This window comes from Camelus ferus, chromosome 25 (assembly GCF_009834535.1).
Source record: "Camelus ferus isolate YT-003-E chromosome 25, BCGSAC_Cfer_1.0, whole genome shotgun sequence".
Lineage (NCBI taxonomy): Eukaryota > Metazoa > Chordata > Mammalia > Artiodactyla > Camelidae > Camelus > Camelus ferus.
The window spans coordinates 21,703,919-21,722,564 of NC_045720.1; the positions used below are offsets into that span (position 1 = coordinate 21,703,919).

Genomic DNA, 18,646 nt, shown 5'->3' on the forward strand with positions numbered 1-18,646 from the left:
GGTAATGGTGGGGATGGAAAGAGGAGGAGGTGATCAATTAGAATCAAGACATATTTAGAAAATAGGAAGTAATGACTTATGTGCTTTTTATGTATGAGGTTGTCAGAAGGAAGTACTCAAGGAAGGAGCTCCAGGGTGTAGAATCTATACCTGAGGACCAAGCATAGAGACAGAATATGTCGTCATAAATACTGTTAAAAGAATCTGGCGAGGCAGATACCTTTCCTCAAGTTAGGAGAGGATTGGCACAGGACAGGCAGCTTGTTTTCATTTGACTGCTAACATTCTGTATTGCCTCTTTAAGGACATGAGGCCATCAATTTCGAGTGAACTGAACTAAATAGCCTCATTTTTGTTATCCCTTTTAAGCAACTTGTGGCAATTCAATTTATATTGAAGCAGGCTCCGTCAGATATGATTGATAATCGCTTAAATAATATTGATTGTTTGTGAGACAAAACAAAGAAAACAAAAAAAAAGAGGGCCATGCTGACACATCTTTTTTAACACCTGGTATTTGAAATGATTGCAAGGTGCTGTGATTACCTGAAAAGAGTGAAAATGTTGTCTCAGCACTTCTGATTCTATTTTTTTGTACATAATTGGAATTCCACATTTATTGCACAAACATGTGGTGAGTGCCAGGAAAATAGGTATTGGGATGCACAAATAAATGATCTCCAGTAATGGAGGAAAAGATTTTTAAATTAGAATTTCAAAATAATATAACTTACATGACCAGAATAAGCAGTGGATGAAAAGCATATCTGAACAACATTTAATCCAATAAATTCTCAGGTAATGAGTACTCAGTGATAGCTTCTCTGAGCTGAGTCTTTAAAGATGAGTAGACATTAGCTAAGAAAATGAGATAGAGAGTTTAGATAAGCAAAGTCAGCGACATTGGAGAGAAGATGACAGTTTTAGATGAAAGTAGGGGCATCAGCCTGTGAAGCTTGGCTCCGTGAGAGTACAGGAAGAAGGGGTTCACAGAGTGACCAGGAACTACTCATTGACTTGAATGGAGTAATTTCGTTTTTTTCAGGTTTTTACGTAATAAAATGGAAAAAAAATAAGATGACATGTGTTTCTATTTAATTCCTTTGATGCAAAAGAATTGTTTCTAAAATTATTAAAGTTTACAGTCAATAGAAACAATTTTGAAATGTGCAATTTTAAAAAATGTTTCACCCCACTTTGCTACACACACCAACTCACCAGCTTTTTTTTTTCACTCTCTACTTTTTGTCCTTGACCCACTAGAACTAAACTTAACACAATTTTTAGAGTAAGTTTTTAATGATTTGGAATCATTCGGGCTCAATTTGGTTCATGTCTCCAACCCCAAGGTGCTATGCATACATATATTCAAATAATATGAACAAAGCAGTGATGGTAAGGCAAAAAGAGAAATCTTGACTTATTTCAGGTGAGCCATCCTATGTAGACACCTGGAATTTATTTTAAAAATTGAAATAGAGTCCAAACTTCAGTGAAAGTTTTTTTTTCTATATTTTTCAAAATTATACTCATATAATTAAAATATTACTCCATAACATCTTTCCTTTTTGAACTATAACATTTATGTCTTACTTTGCATTTTTACTACTACAATATATATTATTATATGTAATTATATTATTATGTAATTATACATATATTATGCATATTATTATACATATAATAATTATTTTTTTATGTACAAAGTTCAGTAAAAGAAACTTTCTCACTGTATTTCTTTTCTGGCCATTATTACTTATTCATTTTCTGATTATTCATGAAAATGATTTCACCAAATGGAGAAGGGAATATTAAAAAAAGATCCACTCTGTGCAATATGCTTGATATGCCACTGTTTACTGCAGTAGTTAGAAGCTGGTGTTAGTGGAAGAGACCTGGGTGTGCATCTTAGCTGCACAAGATTCCCTTGGGGTGACCTTGGGGCCTCAGATTCCTTATCCTCAAAATGGTGGTAATAACACCTACTGCTCAAACCGTTGTAAATAAAACTTGAGAAAAGACACATCACACTCCTGGCAGCATAAGTAAATGTAGTGAATATGGCCATAAAGAGTGACAATCATTTTCCTTTGGACTTTTTCTCCTGGACCCTTTTTACCCTCCACTGAATTTAAATGAATTATCTAATCCACAAATTAAGTTCAAATTAACCTGAAATAATATTTGGAGTTCACAAATTGAAATCAGAATACTGTTTAAAACACTGCAGCTTGTTATCTCCAAATATGAAAATGTATATAAAAATAGACTTTAGTATAAGATTTCTAATAGTTCTGATTTCAAAACTTTACCTATAAGCCACATGTGACCCTTTTACAGTATACTGTCGAAAGGCTTTCAGGGTCTCTTATTTATTTTGTAATATCATATTATGTCTATTAAATTCTAACTATTTCTTTTTACATGGATTTTTTTTTTTTTTTTGGCTTAATGGTTGTTGCTAATCAGGGTCTAGCATCATTTAATAGTAAAGAATCTCTAACAACTATCATTTAAGAAATAAACTATAGTTATTTATTCAGAATAACTTCTATACAAGAAGCATTTAAACAATTAATTCTTATTAATTAAAAAAGAAATAGAAGAATGGAAATGTGAAAATAAGTAAAAATTCTTGGATGGTAATTTGAATCAAGGTGATACATATTTGGGGAAAGTTTAATAATTTTATGGGATTACATATTGTATCCTTGATCTTCAGGGGGAGTCTTAACAAAAGCTCTATTAAAAATAAGATTTTATTCACTGGAAAAAAAATAATGTTTCATTTATGTTTTAAAGTTGGTTGCAATGGCTGTGTAAACCATTTAACCAACACACAATACAACATGAGCCACATGTCTAATTTATGTTCCTTTTATATTCTTTAATAATGATATGGTTATAATTGATTTAAAATATTTAGATAAGTTATTAGTTATTCTTATGTTTGGTATGATAATTAGAAACAGAAGTAAACAGATGAGTTTATTATTTTTAAATTCATATTTTTGAATAATCTTTCTCTCTATTTACCATTGATCAGGGCTTTGAACAGTTAACTATTCCTACAGTAAGTTGGGAGGAATGGAGAAGGTGTTATTTTAGCTCCTTTTGCATTCACATACAAGATGATTAATTTTTCAACCATTTTTCCACTGAAGACAATCAAAACATATTTTTCACATAGCTTCTTTTAAAAGCTAAATACTTTATACAGTTCTATGAAAACATTTTGCCCATATAAGTAAAAAAGCTTCTTTATAATGTAATATCAGATATTTCTATTGGAATCATAGCTTATTAATTAATTTAGAATATTTAGAATGATTGTACACTTCACAGCTTCTGACATATCTAGACAACATAAGGAACTTAAATACTTATCACAGAGTAGTACAAACAAGAGTACAATCATTCTCAGGCTACTATAAATATCCGTATTTCAATTTGAAAAGACTACACTTTGGTATAAACACTTCGGTTTTTCCCACTTCTCCACCCTTGTGATCAAATTAGATATGCCTTTGATTATAATGGTAAAGGCATAACAAGATGAAGCAATGTTTTCCATGCAAGTGTAGTAATTAAATTATTCATGTCTAAAGACTTAAGCTCTCTTTTCCCAGTGAAGTCCCAAGCCCTGCTGGGATATGATTCTTGCTACTCTGGTTTGGGCTTAGAATGCTTTTTCCTACAGGATTGATATTGCAAATCATTCAGTCTTTTTGTACTTCAGTTATCTCATTTGTAAAACAAAGAGTTGAACCAAATGATCATGAAATCGCTTGTACAGTTAAAATACTGTATAATTTTCATGAACACTGAGTTCAGATAAAATTGATCTTGTGAGTTAATCTGGGTACCTATCATTTTTACATTGTTTTCATGAGAACATGTTAATATTTAAAATATTAACAGCCCGCCGGTAATATCTTTCAAACACAACCCAAGTGTAACTTGTACATTGGTCCAACATGAGAGTAGAGATAGGTTATTAATCACCACTGGCCCTGTGTCATTCATTTTCTATACGATCTAGTTTTTTGTTAATGAAAGGCCATCTCTCAAAAATTGGATTTTATTAGTTCAGTGGAGGGTTGGTTTGTTTTAACATAGTATGTCTATCATTTTTCTTAAAGGGAAATAAATTAATCTATATATACAAAAGTTTTGGGTCAAGAACCACAGACTCAAACACCAATAGGCTCATTGCTTATCAACTAATGATATTAATCCAGATAAGTTTTACATGTGCTCCAAGTGAAGGAAAAAATTCTGCCAAATTTCTTTTACAGCCTTATCTGTATATTTACATGATTTTCTAGTCAAAAGCATCTTTATATGAAAAGCTGAAATATATTCATGTTTATGAGGTGTAGAAATTCACTTGTAGTTTTCTCAGCAATTAGTGCAGTGTTTTGCACATAGTAAATAATAACTAGCTCAGAAAAGGTATTGGTATTTGGAATGAAATTTTGAATGAATGTTATATGCTTTCGATAATGATAGTGATGATGTTGCCAGAATCAGTGGTGAGGGCAGCAACAGTGATGGCAAAGACGTTAACACAGTAGTGAGATGTACTATTTCAGTTATATTTAGAAGAGTGGCCCTTTCCAGAATGACATTAAATGTTCTTTTTTTCTTTCTATGACTATGGACAAAACAGTGAGATTGTTTCTGAAAAGAATAATAATAACTGTAGAAGAAAAGTCTTTTGGGGACCCAAAACAATAAATAAGACCATTTCTCTACTAGTGCAATTTATTGTGTTTCTTGAACAATGTGTACTAGGTGGATTTATTTCAATAACTCCTTTATGCTCCACTTTGTGTGTATATATTCCTTGCGGAATGTTAAGGGACTAAAAGGGTATTTATAGAATCTGATGATTTGGACTAAATGACTTGATAAACTCTTTTCCAAAACTAATATTCTATCATCTTTATTGGTTTCCATTGTTAAAATTACTACTATTACTTTTGAACATCACATTTGGCAGAGTTTTTTTTTAAAGGTTAATTTCATTTGTTTATATATAGACTTTAAATTTTTTAAGAGATTATAGAAAGGTGACTGGGTATAGTGTATGTATTTTTTTTGTCTGTGAATGTATGAGTTGTTATCATGTATATTAAGCACCTGCTGGACAAGATGCTTTATAGATCAATCTTTAAAACAATCCTATGGAGTGGGTATTATTTTGCAGATTAGGAAGAAGATTCAGAAAGGTTTAGTAACTTGGTTAAGGTCAAAAAATAGTAAATACCAAAGCTGATCAAATCTAGGTTTATAAAACTGTAAACCCCAGAGTCTTTATTACTAATGTTTTATTTTGTAATAACTATGAATACAAAAGTTACTTAACTGATTCTGCTATTCCTCTGAATTCTTAAATCTACCCCTAAAAATTGTTGAGTCTTCAGAACATACAATAACTTATTTATTAAGAACACATTTTATATGTTATATAAATGATATTAATATATTTCAAGATAACAGAAATTGATTCCTCTGTTATTAATGATACAAAATAATTATTTAATCACTTAGAACAAAAGCACTTGTAAATATACTATAAAATATCTTCCTCATTTTTCTCAAGAACATATCCAAAAATTAATTTACTTTTTCCTTTTTGTTCAGAATATTTTTCTTGGCTCTTAATTGTCAGATTTTGCTGTAGTAAGATTTCTTCAGTGACTTTCAAGGCTACTTGTTCACTAGTAGACTTCAGGCTCTATAGGGTAATAGGTCTTGAGACCAGGCTCAAGACAGATTTGTGTTCCATGAATTCAATTCTTAGCTCTTCCCCTTGCTGGCTTTGTAATTTTTGATGGTTGTCTTAACATACTTGTTTCTTTTTTTTTTTTTTTGCGTATTTAAAGTGAAGATAACAGCACTACCTCAAAGGTTGTTTTGAGGATCAGTCTAGCTGAAATGTATGAAGAACTTAGCCTGGATCCTTACATATAGTAAGAGTTCAATGAATGATAATAGTTTACTATTATGCCCTTTAATTTTTTTAAAAATATAATTTTTATTCATTTAGTAAATAAATGAATATACCAGATATTCCATTTTCTACATTCTACCAGCAGTAAATTCTCCCCTTTTTAATTGGGCATTTGTAATAGACTCTGATCCAGGAAAATAAATCTCAGAACATGGCAGAATTCTATCTACTATAAATTCTATCTATTATAACAGAAAATATACTTTAAATTCCCTCTGTTATGAATATGTATAAACATGACTCTCAACATGGTGAGGCTAGAGCCCAAGTTAAAGAGATTACTGGTGATAATTTTTTTTAAAAAACCGAGAAATTCCTTCAAAATGTTGTTCAGTGATGTACTCCCCCATCTGTCATCCTAAAATAGATGGAAATTCTGTGAATTAAAGAGCTCTTAGTGGAACTTTTAAGAATTGACAGGTTCAGGGTGCTGTGCCTGCAGGAAAGATGTGGCATGTGTAGGAGGTGATATGGAGTGTGGTAAAGAATTCATTAAGAACAAGAATTTGAATCCAGGTTTAATGCCGGATTGTATGTGAAAGTCCCGATTATATAACAGAGAAACAAAGCTGCTCTGGTTGAAATAGGACATAGGTGGATCAGCAACCATGTCCACATACCAGCCCTCTTGCCTCCAGAGCTGTCCTCTACACAGGGGAAACTACTTGCTTTCATTCTTTCATAAAGTTAACTCTCAGTAAGAACTAGATGACAGTAAAATTGTAATCACTTGAGTTCTATCCTATGTTAGTCTCCCTCATTTCAAAAGGCCTGTATTTTTCCATAAATAGATGGCAATAAAAACAAGATGGGAATCAGAGATTTTACACATTAAAAGAGACTTTAATGACATATCAATCAAATGAAATATATGGATATGTTTGGATCCTGATTTGATGAAATCAACTGTTAAAGTACTTTTTCTTTGGAGAAAATCAGGGAAATGAGATCAAGAAATTGTTATTAGATGATAGAAAGAGATTATTGCTATTTTTGCTAGATGCAGTAATTACATTGTTGTTATTTTTTTAAGTCCTTATATGCTAGAGATACATACTGACACATTTATGGAAAGAAATATGATATTGGGAGTCCTTTTAAAGTATTCCCAGGTTGGAAATACAGAGGGAGATAAGAGAGAACAAATGAAACAAAATTGGCAAATGTTGATAAGTATTGATAAGTGTTGAAAGTAGACGATGGATCTGGGGGTGGTGTTTATTTTACTATTCTCTCTACTTTGGATATGTTTGGAACTTTTCATAATAAGAAAAAAATCCCACAAACTTATATTATATTCAATGTGGGAATATTTTCCTGACCTAAATCTGTCTGGCATAGTTGGGATTTGGCAGACATATTCTGCCAAATGTGTAGAAAAATATCTTAAGGATAATTAAAGACACCCATCCAAGTTGAAATTGAGGTAAAAAAAGAAGTGTTAATAAAATATTCTAACGCTTAAAACTTTTAATTTTGCTCTTCTGTTTTAATTATTTTAAACATGCAATAAAGTTGCTTATTGTGCTATTCTAGATTTCATTGCTTTTTAAACACCAAATTAATTTTCGTGTGTTAGGAAATGTTGCAACTGCCAAATTGTAGATAAGCTACTAGCTTGCCATTGAATAGACATTTGCTCCTGGAACAGTTAAACAAAATTGAACTATATGTGCTACAGGAGGGTTGATTTTTTTTTTTTTTTGACAAAGCCTATATATTTAAAATGTGTCAAATAGGGAGTTTTGAAATTTTGGTGGTAAACAAATGGTCACATTATAGACAGAAAGCTAGCTTTAGAAAAGCCTGAAAGTAGATATTACAGATTTCCTCAGTGAGCCTAGTTTATGGGTTGACAGAAGTATCACACAAGAAATTTCTAACAGGAAAATAAATTAGGATTTCATTTACTGTTACAAGTTCAAAGCAAGACTAGATTTCTGAAGCTTCCTAGTTACTGGATAATTGGGTGTCATGTTCAGAGCGATAATTTTTTTAATAACATCTTTTATTTCCTAATTATTGTAAAATAACAACAATAAAGTTTTGCTATATTTATTTTCTAGCCAGAATGATCTCATTGTACTCTGTGAACTGCTAACCTAGAATTTATAGAATTATTTGCTCTAGGGCAGGACTGGCCCCAGCATTCAGGAAGGAGCCAAGCTTCTGCGTGAATATTGTAGTAGCCCCTAGATAATTTGTATGATTCACATGACTCACCTTAACTAAAATGGTATAAATTGGTATAAAGCACCTCATTATGAGTTAATGGTTTAATAATATTATATTATAATAATAAGCATAAGTATTTGGAATCTCACTGATATGTAGAAAATGTAAAAGTTATACCAAAATACCAATGAATTTCTCACTTCATGTATCACTTAATGCAACTTCTACCCAAACTTTTACCATGCTAGATGATGTTTTAAAAATAAGTAGCACACTGATTTTATTTGGGGCTGGTTTTAAAAGTTCTACTTTTGGGTGCTTTTGAGAGTCAATTGTCATATATTTAACTTTTATTTATATATAGTTTTTATAAAATTGAAGTTTTAATTGGATACCTTATAAACTTCTTTAAATGAGAAAGTCTTTAAAATCATGAGGTATCTAAGTGGCATAACGATCCCAAAATGCAACCTTGAAGCTATTTACATAAGTAGTTTCACAGCTGGAGCATATAGAGAGCAAAGGGTTCTGTGCTTGTTATTCATCTAAAAAGGAAGTCTTTTGCATACATGGACCTGTCTACACTATTATCTTTAAATATTCATATGAGATGAAAGTATGAGGCAAAATTCATATAAAGCTAGTCAAACTTTATAATAAATTATGTCACCAACAATTATTTTTTATGCTTTTACACATAACCAAGTCCAGTCCTAAACACATCTTTGGTTTAAATCTTCTTTATTTCTGTTCTGTTGGCAGTGTGGGTGCACATGTGTGGTGTTTTTTTGTTTTTTGTTTTTTTTTTTTTGTTTTCTGTGCTGTGTGTTGAATGAACTGCAAGCTGAGCAAAACAGGGGTGACTTCTTAAAAATTTTGTAGTAGAGTGATCAACCAGCTGAGTGCTTAATCTAATCATAATGAACCCTAGAATACAAAAGAATGTGTAGATTTTGCAAAGGAGTAACAGGAATGTTGAGAATCAAGCTGAGATCTAATAGGAATTTATAATATATTTTTATTCTCTTTTTCTGCCCAGACTTCCTTCTGTTTGGAACTATTTCTTTTGTGACGGAGTTTCAACCCCTTTGCAATAGAGCAGCACAGGCTTAAGGTGAAGGGAGTAAACAAAAACAAGAATTGAATGCTCTGTCACCTTGTTCCCCTCTTCTTAGCCCATGTAGAAAGCTACTAATTACATTTTCATATTTCACCCGAAAGGATAGAATGCAGAATCAAATAGTTAGAGACATGCCATAACTATTCTGAATTCAAAAGACAAGTGAACCTTGATTAAAATAGCTGGAATACTCTTCTAACCCAATCAGTTCTATCATTTGTTCTAAATTCTCATGTATGAAAATCAGAATTAGAAAAGATATGCTTTTTAACATCAAATGTCAATTAAATTTTGCCTGTCAGTAAACTCTCTGATTGAATTAGTAGCATAAACATTTACAAAGCTGAATTACCAGTAATAGTAACTAATATTTATCACTATCTTTGAGGCACTGTCCAAAGTGTTTTACAGGCATCAGTTTAGATAATATTCACATCAATCCTGTGAGGTTAGGTACTTTATTATCCCTATTTTGCCCGTGAGGAAATTGAGGCATGAAAAGGTGAAGTAACTTTCCTGTGTAGCTCATCCTAGGTTCAATCCTTGAGAGTCTGAATTCTTAACTCTTGATTAGGCAGTTTTCTGAAATGCCCTCAAATCAGTTATTAGGGCATTTCGGACCCATAGATTGGTCGTTTGAAAACAGTAGTCCTTCTAAATCTGCTCAGCTGCAAATTCTGACAATCTTTAAACTACTCTATTTGTTCTTTCACGGAGCAAAGAAATCTTGTCATTTCAGCAGCCTGGCATCACAATTAATAAGGCACCACCAGTCTGACCATTAGAGCTACCACTGCTGGAGAGACCTACTGTCCTGCCTTCCTCCAATAAATTTGAACCCCTTTACATCAAAGCAAGTTTGAATCAGACCTGAATTTACCACAACCTCTTAGAAATTTTAATTTTGACTATTCAGCACCTTCTCCAGAAGTGGTTAGATCATTTACCATAGTCATTGACCCAGTCTGATTCTGAGTTTTTTCCTTCTTATACTAGTATACCATTGGGATACTCTGTGAATTATTCCCTTCTGAGAGAAAAACAAATTTGGCAAAACAAAATTGAAGTTCTTCTTTATTTGTATAAACTCAGTTTTCATTTTTTAATTCAATAACTCTAATCCTGATCACTGAATAACAGTAATCATGTCCATGTTTGTTTTATCATCTTCATTTAAAGTTAATTAATTGCTAAATCAGTGAACCTCTGTACCGTGTTATTCTGATGGCACAAAAATTAAATGTAACTTCCAAAATTTTTTGACTTACTTAGGCAATGGTAGAACATTTCAGCAATATCCCAGAGTACAGTTTATGGAAAAGGGAACTTCACCTTCTTTGTTATGTTTATTCATTTTCTAAATAAACACACAGTCCTTTGGACACTGAACCATTTGGTTCATTATGTCACACCCCAAGCACCCATTATACTGTTTCCCACCATGGTATTTTCAAAGAGATTGTTGGTCTCCACAGAGTATTCTAACAGTTAAGCCATACTAATGCTTAGGAGTTTCTTTCTGCCATCCCAGGCTTCTCTCATTATTTATTGACTGACATTTGGGATGGCTAAATTAAGCAGAATGGACAAATTCTCAGGAATTAAATGAACATGACTAAAGGAGAAAGGATTTGAAAAAATTGGGGTAAAATAAGAAACAAATGCTCTTTGAAATTTAAGTGAACACTTAAACCATGCAGACTTTCTCAGTAAATGGAACCCTGCCTCTCTGTTTTGGTTGAATATAATACTGTAAAAATGAAATGTCAAGTAAACCTTGCTTCATATACAAAGAAGAGTAGGTAGACACAACGCCTGGTTTCATTCTAAGTTTGCTCATGGGAAAGCAAGTGAACTAGGACAAAATTTTAAAGTTAGGATATTTACCTACATTTAATATAATCTATTTAAGTCATTTAAACAGGCTATTTAAGTTATTTTACAAAATCTAAATTATAAATTTCTCTAAAATGCAGTCTGGGACTCTCCCCAAATGTTGCCTGTTAGAAGTTGTTGGTAGAGGATTTGCTTTGAAGAATGGATTAAACGACTGACATAGCAGTGATGTACATGGAAAGATGTGTCCAGAGTACCATTTTTGGTTTATAATTAATCTAATTGGCTGATCTAACATCTTTTGATACGTAGAATAAAGGCAAGCTACCAACTTAAATGACCACAAATATAATTGGTGGAGTCTAAGACCAGAGACCCTTTCTGTATCAGTCTCCTTTTTCGTCACAGCATTTAGCTCAGTTCCTGATACATCATAGAATAGAATCAATGAATATTAGTTGAATAAATAAACTGTAATCTAGGATAAAATATATGGAAAATAAGAGGCTCAGAAGTAGTTTCAGGCATAATAGTAGAACATTTGCATAGGCTTGTTTGTAGAGATTTTTATGTCTATTTCTATCTTCCTGGGTTTCCCTTTCTTCTTCCTGGCTTGCAATAACACATGTAACATTATAAAAATGGATTTTTAACAAAAGAGTCAGAAATGTCATTTTTAACATCTATTATGCATAGGGAAGGAAAAAGCTCCTTTAAAACAGTGTTTCCTTTAAGAAACAGCTTAGTGTTTATAGCCTACTCTAATAGCTTGAGAGCGTAGTGCTTTTGATATCAACATGCAAATCTCCAGAGAAAGACAAAGAAGCTTGGAGCCCAGATGCAAAGAACTGTCTATCTGGTGAAAACTAAAAAAGAGGCTAGAAGGTTGCTAATCATTCCAGAAAGCATAATCAGCCCAGGCTTGGCAGGTTAATTGTTAATTCCTAGGGGGAAAAAAGGGTGGTCTAGCCAGTAGGCTGAGATATTAGCTTTTAGAAGTGTTAAAAAGGGTATTCTTTTTTAAAGAGAGCATAATCATTACTCCCATACAAATATAAAATAACCATGTATTAAAATTTTTAACTCATTAATTAATAAAGGACTCAGTAAGATTTTACAGTGACTCAAAAAAGAATTCAAATAACCAAATATAGATTGATGGATGGATGGATGGATGGATGGATGGATAGATAGATAGACAGACAGATGGATGGAATACTGAAATGAGCTTACAAACACTTACAAAACAGATCTGTCTTTTGGATGATAATAATCCTTTGCATTACACCACAGCCCCATGAACACAGGTGACCCAGAATGATGTGCTAGACAACATCTTGCTTACCAAAAAACAACATTCAGTTACCTTTTTGTCCACCTTAAAATTGTTTGTATTTTTTTCTGCATTAGTCTCAACTATGCGAAGGGTGCAGTTGGTTATTCTGAACATTTTAGAAGCAGAATACCTACTGCTGTCTGAACACAGAAAACTAAGTAAATTAAGATATGTTACAGACAATGCAGAAACAAACATAAGAAAAACTATGAGATTCTTGAGATTTCTGGCTAAGAATGGGTGATTTGGTTCAGAATTGTAACATATTAGTTTAGTGAGAATAGTTAACTTGATAATGTGTAGGAAATCCGATCACTATGTTAATGTTCTTGATTTTTCGTGCTACAAAACACTTATTCAACATGCACTTTTAAATGTCATCTTTCTCATATAATGATTCAGTGCCCCCTCAGAGTTTTTTTTTCCTAATAAAAACTATTTTTAATTTAAAATTTCCATTGGCCATGTTTCTGCAGGGTAAAGTTGCAGTTAAAGAGAAGCAGCTTAATGATTCCTTAATAAGGCAAGATTCACCACTCCACTCCCTCACCCCCTACCCTTCTCAGTTCTCCCTAATCTCACCATGGAATTACTACAATAAATTACAGGCACTAGTTACTAACACCACTCAAAAGGGCATGCCCTAGAGTTTACTTAATAGAATGCAAATATACAGTATTAGTGGCTATATCATTACAAGTAAGTCTCAACATACCTAACGTACAGGTAACACAAAACTCTGGTCTATCTGTAGAGAAGAAATAATTAAGAACAAAAAGCCTACAAACAAGAAAAAAAGGAGAATTTTTTTCTTTTTCCTTAGAAAAAAGCTCTCGGATCACTGTGTATTTTATTTGTTTTAGATGTTGCTTGTAAATGTTGTGGTTTGCTTGAAAATTAGGCATATTACCTAGTGGAATACTTGAAATATTTAGGAAGACAGAGGTAAAGGATATTGAATTTTAGCACTTTTCCTAGTTGCTTCCCAGAAAGACATAGAGAAAGATTATATTATCTGTCAAGAGCCTGTTGCGCAACATACTCGATTTAGCAAAATTCCTGTGGTTAGATTACCATGATTTGGGGAGAGAGGAGGGGGAAGAAGGGAGCATGTGGAAATGCAATAGCAATGTCTGCATTATAATGGAAACTTTTAAAGATGCATTTGAAAATAGATCATCCAAACACCAATCTAAACAAATGCAAAAACAGAAAACAAAATTTTTCTTGATACTTTTGGGAGTATTTTTTAAATAGTTGGGATTTAGTAGACCCAAATATGGATATTTTAAAAAGATTTGAACTGGAAACTTTTCATATGACTTGTAAACCATTAAAATAATTAACTACATGTATCTGATTTGATAGAAACATAATTTTTTTCCCACATCTTTGAGGAAATGTTTTAAGGAGAATTATTTATGACATTCAGCGCTCTAAGGTTCAAGAATTGAACCAGAGCCACAACACTGTTTATTTTTTTACCCCACAAAGAACTGGACTGAGATCACCAGCTTATTTTAGCAGGCCAAAAATAAGTCTAGCTTCGTTGATAATATGTATGAGTTCATATGCAAAATTCAACATGTTTCAAGTGAACTAGCCTGTCTTCATATGACCACTGCAGGATGACCATAACCTTGATTTAAGGTGTAAAATCAAAGATCTTAAAAACATATATATATATATTTGTGCAATGTATAGTTTAATTACAGTAATGTGATTTTGAATTTATAAAAGTTACCTTGCTTTTACTTTATTAAACTTTTAAAAAATCATTCTTTTAAACCCCACAATTTTTCTATTCAATGAAATGTTTTATGGATGAATTTTATTACCTATTTCGTTTTTTAAAAACATTTCTGCTTTGGAATATGTTTTCTTTTAAGTTATAGTTTGGGTAGCTTCTGCATATAAAATTAATATATTGTTAAAGGAAAAGTATAAAATGAAGTAAAAAGGAGACACTTATAAAATTCTATTGAGGTGGGGAAGGTACAGCTCAGTGCTAGAGTGCACGCCCAGCATGCGTGATGTCCTGGGTTCAATCCCCAGTACCTCCACTAAAAAAATAAATAGATAAAAATAAATAAACCTAATTACACCCCCTAAAAAAAAAAAAAACTCTATTGGTTAAGTACATCAGATCTGTACTTACCATGAAAATGCAATCATTTTGGAAATTTTATATCTCGGTTAAAGTTAAACCATTTCAATTGCCAAGGAATCAAAAATAATATGTCTTTATTTTGGCAGAAGATTAGCAATAAATGTTTAGGGATCATTTTTAACTCAGAATGTGAATTAAACACCATACCTTAAAAGTAACTTGCTGATATTTTTCTAGTGAAACTATTGTTTATAATGGTATAGTACTTTAAAAACAATCTAAAAACAAAGTCCCCTAAATTAAAACTTTGTCTATGTCATCTAAAAGAGGAAAAAAAAATTAGAAAAAGAGAAGAGAGCCACAAAGTGAAATGAATCAAACTACCTATAGAAAAATAAAAAGTAGTTATTTTAAAGCATTAATCACCAACCTTATGATTTCTGATCTAAATTAAATGTTATACCCTATTTAATTTACTTTTAAAAATAGTCTCTTCTTAAAATTTCATTGTTTTTAGGCCATGGTCATTACTTTTATGACCTGAGATACATGTGTCAGTCATTTCAACCAATTGGCACCTATCCTATTTTAAAGGTAGAAGAAAAAGATGACTATTATATTGTAATACTTTGTTCTCTCTCTCCTCCTCTTTCTATTTTTTTGTTTTGTTTTTTGTTTTTGTTTTTGGATGGTTGGTGATTTGTTTGCTTCTCCTGGTTCCTGTTGATCAGTGGTGTTTGGCCAGTTTGTATTTTTCCAGACATCACTCCACGATGTTGTTGAGGTGTATGATGGGCCAACTCAGCAATCTTCTCTGTTATCTTCCCTCTCAGGATCCCATTCAGGTATCCTTTAATAGAACTGCCGTGCATCAGTTGTTGATTAAAGACTGACTTTGATTGGTATTGTAGTGAAAGTTGAGATTTATGTCATCCATATTAGAAATAAGTAAAGTGAAAATAGAATCATTCTTTATTTAAAAAAAAGAATAGAAACATAATTAAAAGTAATTCAAATGCTTGAGAAAAATACAACCAACTATTCTCTGGAATTGTAATCAAGTAAATATAATAGTTAGTCACTTAGTCTGTGGTATTTAATGTAATATTTAAAGATTCTTTAAAGATGAGTCAATATTATCAAAATACAATAAAAAGCCTTCCAGTAATAAGGTTGCAATTGAAGCTGAACCCAAAAAAAAATATATTGTCAGTGGTAGGTTATATTAAAGTGATTTGATAGAACATAGATTGATGTTTTCAAATGACAGTGTAAATTAATATAATTTGTTAGGTTTACTGAATGAAATTATTTATGATATCTTAGTGTTTGTTTTGTTGAGTAGGAGAATCACTTCCACTGAGTTCAGGTAATCAGATCACAATTCGATTTACTTCAGTTGGACCAATAACAGCTAAGGGATTTCACTTTGTTTATCAAGGTAAGTGACCCTGTAGCATAGAAACACACTAAGGAATCATATCAGTTTCCATGCTATGTTCAGAGTTATTGAATGATGAGAGCCTCATAACCATATAGGAAAGACAATAGTTGTGTTGTTTTTTTAACAGTTTTGCCCTGTCCCCTCTTCCATTATTAGAAAGCTGTTATTTTGATCAAATCAAAAAAGACCTGTTACTTCCATCATCATTCTCAAGTTAACTGCATGCTTTTCCTTCCTTCCAACATATTGTTTGCAAAACATCCATTTTTCTTTCCTGACTGTGCTTCACTCTCCATATTCTATTTCCTCATAGTCTAGCAATCTCAATTAAAAATGTACACTTTTGTGTGGATGTACTTAGACATGCCAAGGAAATTATTACTCCATTCTAAAATTTTAGTTTTTCTTTCTTTTACAAGAATTCAAACTTTCTTCATGGCTATTAAATATTTTGTGCAATTCAAAGTCAATTTACATAGTTTTTTGTCACTTTTTATAGATATCCTTCCACAATATATTAAGCTAAATTAAGAACTATCATCTGAATATTTTGTTTGAATTGTGTATGATTATGTAGTGGTTATTCTCAAATGTATCTTGAACTTTATTCCTAATAAATTTGTAAAACTTTATGATTTGATATTCCTATTAAACCCTCTTTCCAATTATAATATTGGCTATAATATTATACTGTTTCATTTTTAATAGTATTCCCTCTCTAAATAGTTTGTGGTATTATGAATTTTAAAAGGCACTATAACAAATAAAGTTATTTTCACTCAAATCACATAAGAGGAATCAATCTATTTGAAATTCATCCTATCATTTTTTTGGGCTGTTGTCAAACTCCTTAATCCCATCTGTATGTGTTTTAAAAAGAAAAAACATCCTGTTATCATTCTATTTTACTTAATCAAAAAAAAAAAGTCACAATTGAAGGACATACCTATAAAGCCTAAAAACAATTCCAATTTGACATTGTATGATTATTAAAATAAAAACTTCTATTGTTGTTAATCTGTCTGACTTCTGTTCTGCTTAGCCTGAATGTAGTTATTGCCTTTGTCAATAATAAACATGTTTTGGACAACTAAGTTTATGAACGTGCTATGAAATTAATCAAGTGTTGTTTGCTTTTTTAAATCTAAGTTTTTAAGAACCAAATACTGGGAAAAAATGACCTTATGTAACCTGACACATTTTTTGTATGCTTGATATTCTAATTTAAATATAGATATAGATTTCAGTTATCATTCCATAACTTGAAATATCTAACTCAAGCTACATTGTTATATTGATAAGCGGTTGGTAAAACAAGCACAAAAAAACACCAGAAAAAAACTTCATTGATGTTGTTTAAAGGATCAAAAATAAAATGTTTTTTAAGTAAAAAATCTTAGTGACAATTGCAATATTCATTTTGAATTGTGTTTCATTTAAAAGTTTTAAAACTGTATTCAAATTTTTAGCTGAAGTTCTATTTAGTGAAGATTTGTTCGAAATCTGTTTGAATAGTTACAGTTTGAAATATGTATTTCTCTACCAAATAAAAAATTAAAACCAACACTTATTTGTACACAGCTGTTCCTAGAACAAGTTCCACACAGTGCAGTTCTGTGCCTGAACCAAGATTTGGAAGAAGGATTGGCAATGAATTTGCAGTTGGTTCACTGGTTCTTTTTGAATGTAATCCAGGATATATCCTCCATGGATCCATTGCAATTAGATGTGATACGGTGCCGAATTCTTTGGCCCAGTGGAATGATTCCTTACCGACCTGTATTGGTGAGTATATAAATTTGTATGGTTTGTGATTATACCTATTTTATATCACAATCAGTTATCTTGCATCTTTCAACATTTCTATTCTAGATATAATAATTTTGCATTAATTTCTAACCAATTTACTAGTTATGGTGTATCTAAATATGCAAGTTAGAGTGAATATTTGATGCAGTTGAGATGTGATGCAATCAGTGGGAAATATTTTGTCTTGAATTAGCAGGATAGTTTCCTCATTCATTGACTTACATAGATCAAAATATACATACATACTTCCAATAACACAGAACTGGAATGCTACTAATAAGGAATTACTAGGCATTACCATCCTTTGAAATAAGCATTGTTTTTTTATTTTTTGAAGTTTATGCAAAGATTTCTATGCCAATATGTAAGGAATTTACTTATCTTTTAAGATCACAGAAGCTGATTTTTCTGAACATATTTTACTGTGTCATCAAAAGAATTGATTTTTTTCTTTTCTTTTAGTTATAGATATGTAAAAAAAATATAAAATAAGAAATTTTCCCAGTCTTTCACAAATATAAATGGAAACACTTTAAATGAATAGAGGCATCAGTGTAGCCAGAAATCTCATTATTTCAAACTTTATTTTTTAATATTATATTTAATTTATATTGATAAATAGAATATACACTTTCTAAACTTAGCACTGCTAAGTTATTTGAAGCAGAGTAAAACACTTTCTAAACCATAAAAAAATTAGTTTAGAATCTTATTGTATCTCAGGATCATTACAGTGACTTGGATCTTGTTGAGTTCCACAGATATGGAAAATGTAGATGATTGGGAAGTTGCTTTCT

At 31.5% G+C, this 18,646-nt stretch overlaps 1 protein-coding gene across 1 annotated transcript in view; it reads left to right on the forward strand.

Moving 5' to 3' along the window:
- Window positions 1-18,646, forward strand: part of CSMD3 (CUB and Sushi multiple domains 3) — a 1,015,135-nt gene that overhangs the window by 849,004 nt on the left and 147,485 nt on the right. The window contains 1 exon segment of the mRNA XM_032468125.1: window positions 17,622-17,825. Within this exon segment, the coding sequence (XP_032324016.1) occupies window positions 17,622-17,825 (204 nt within the window).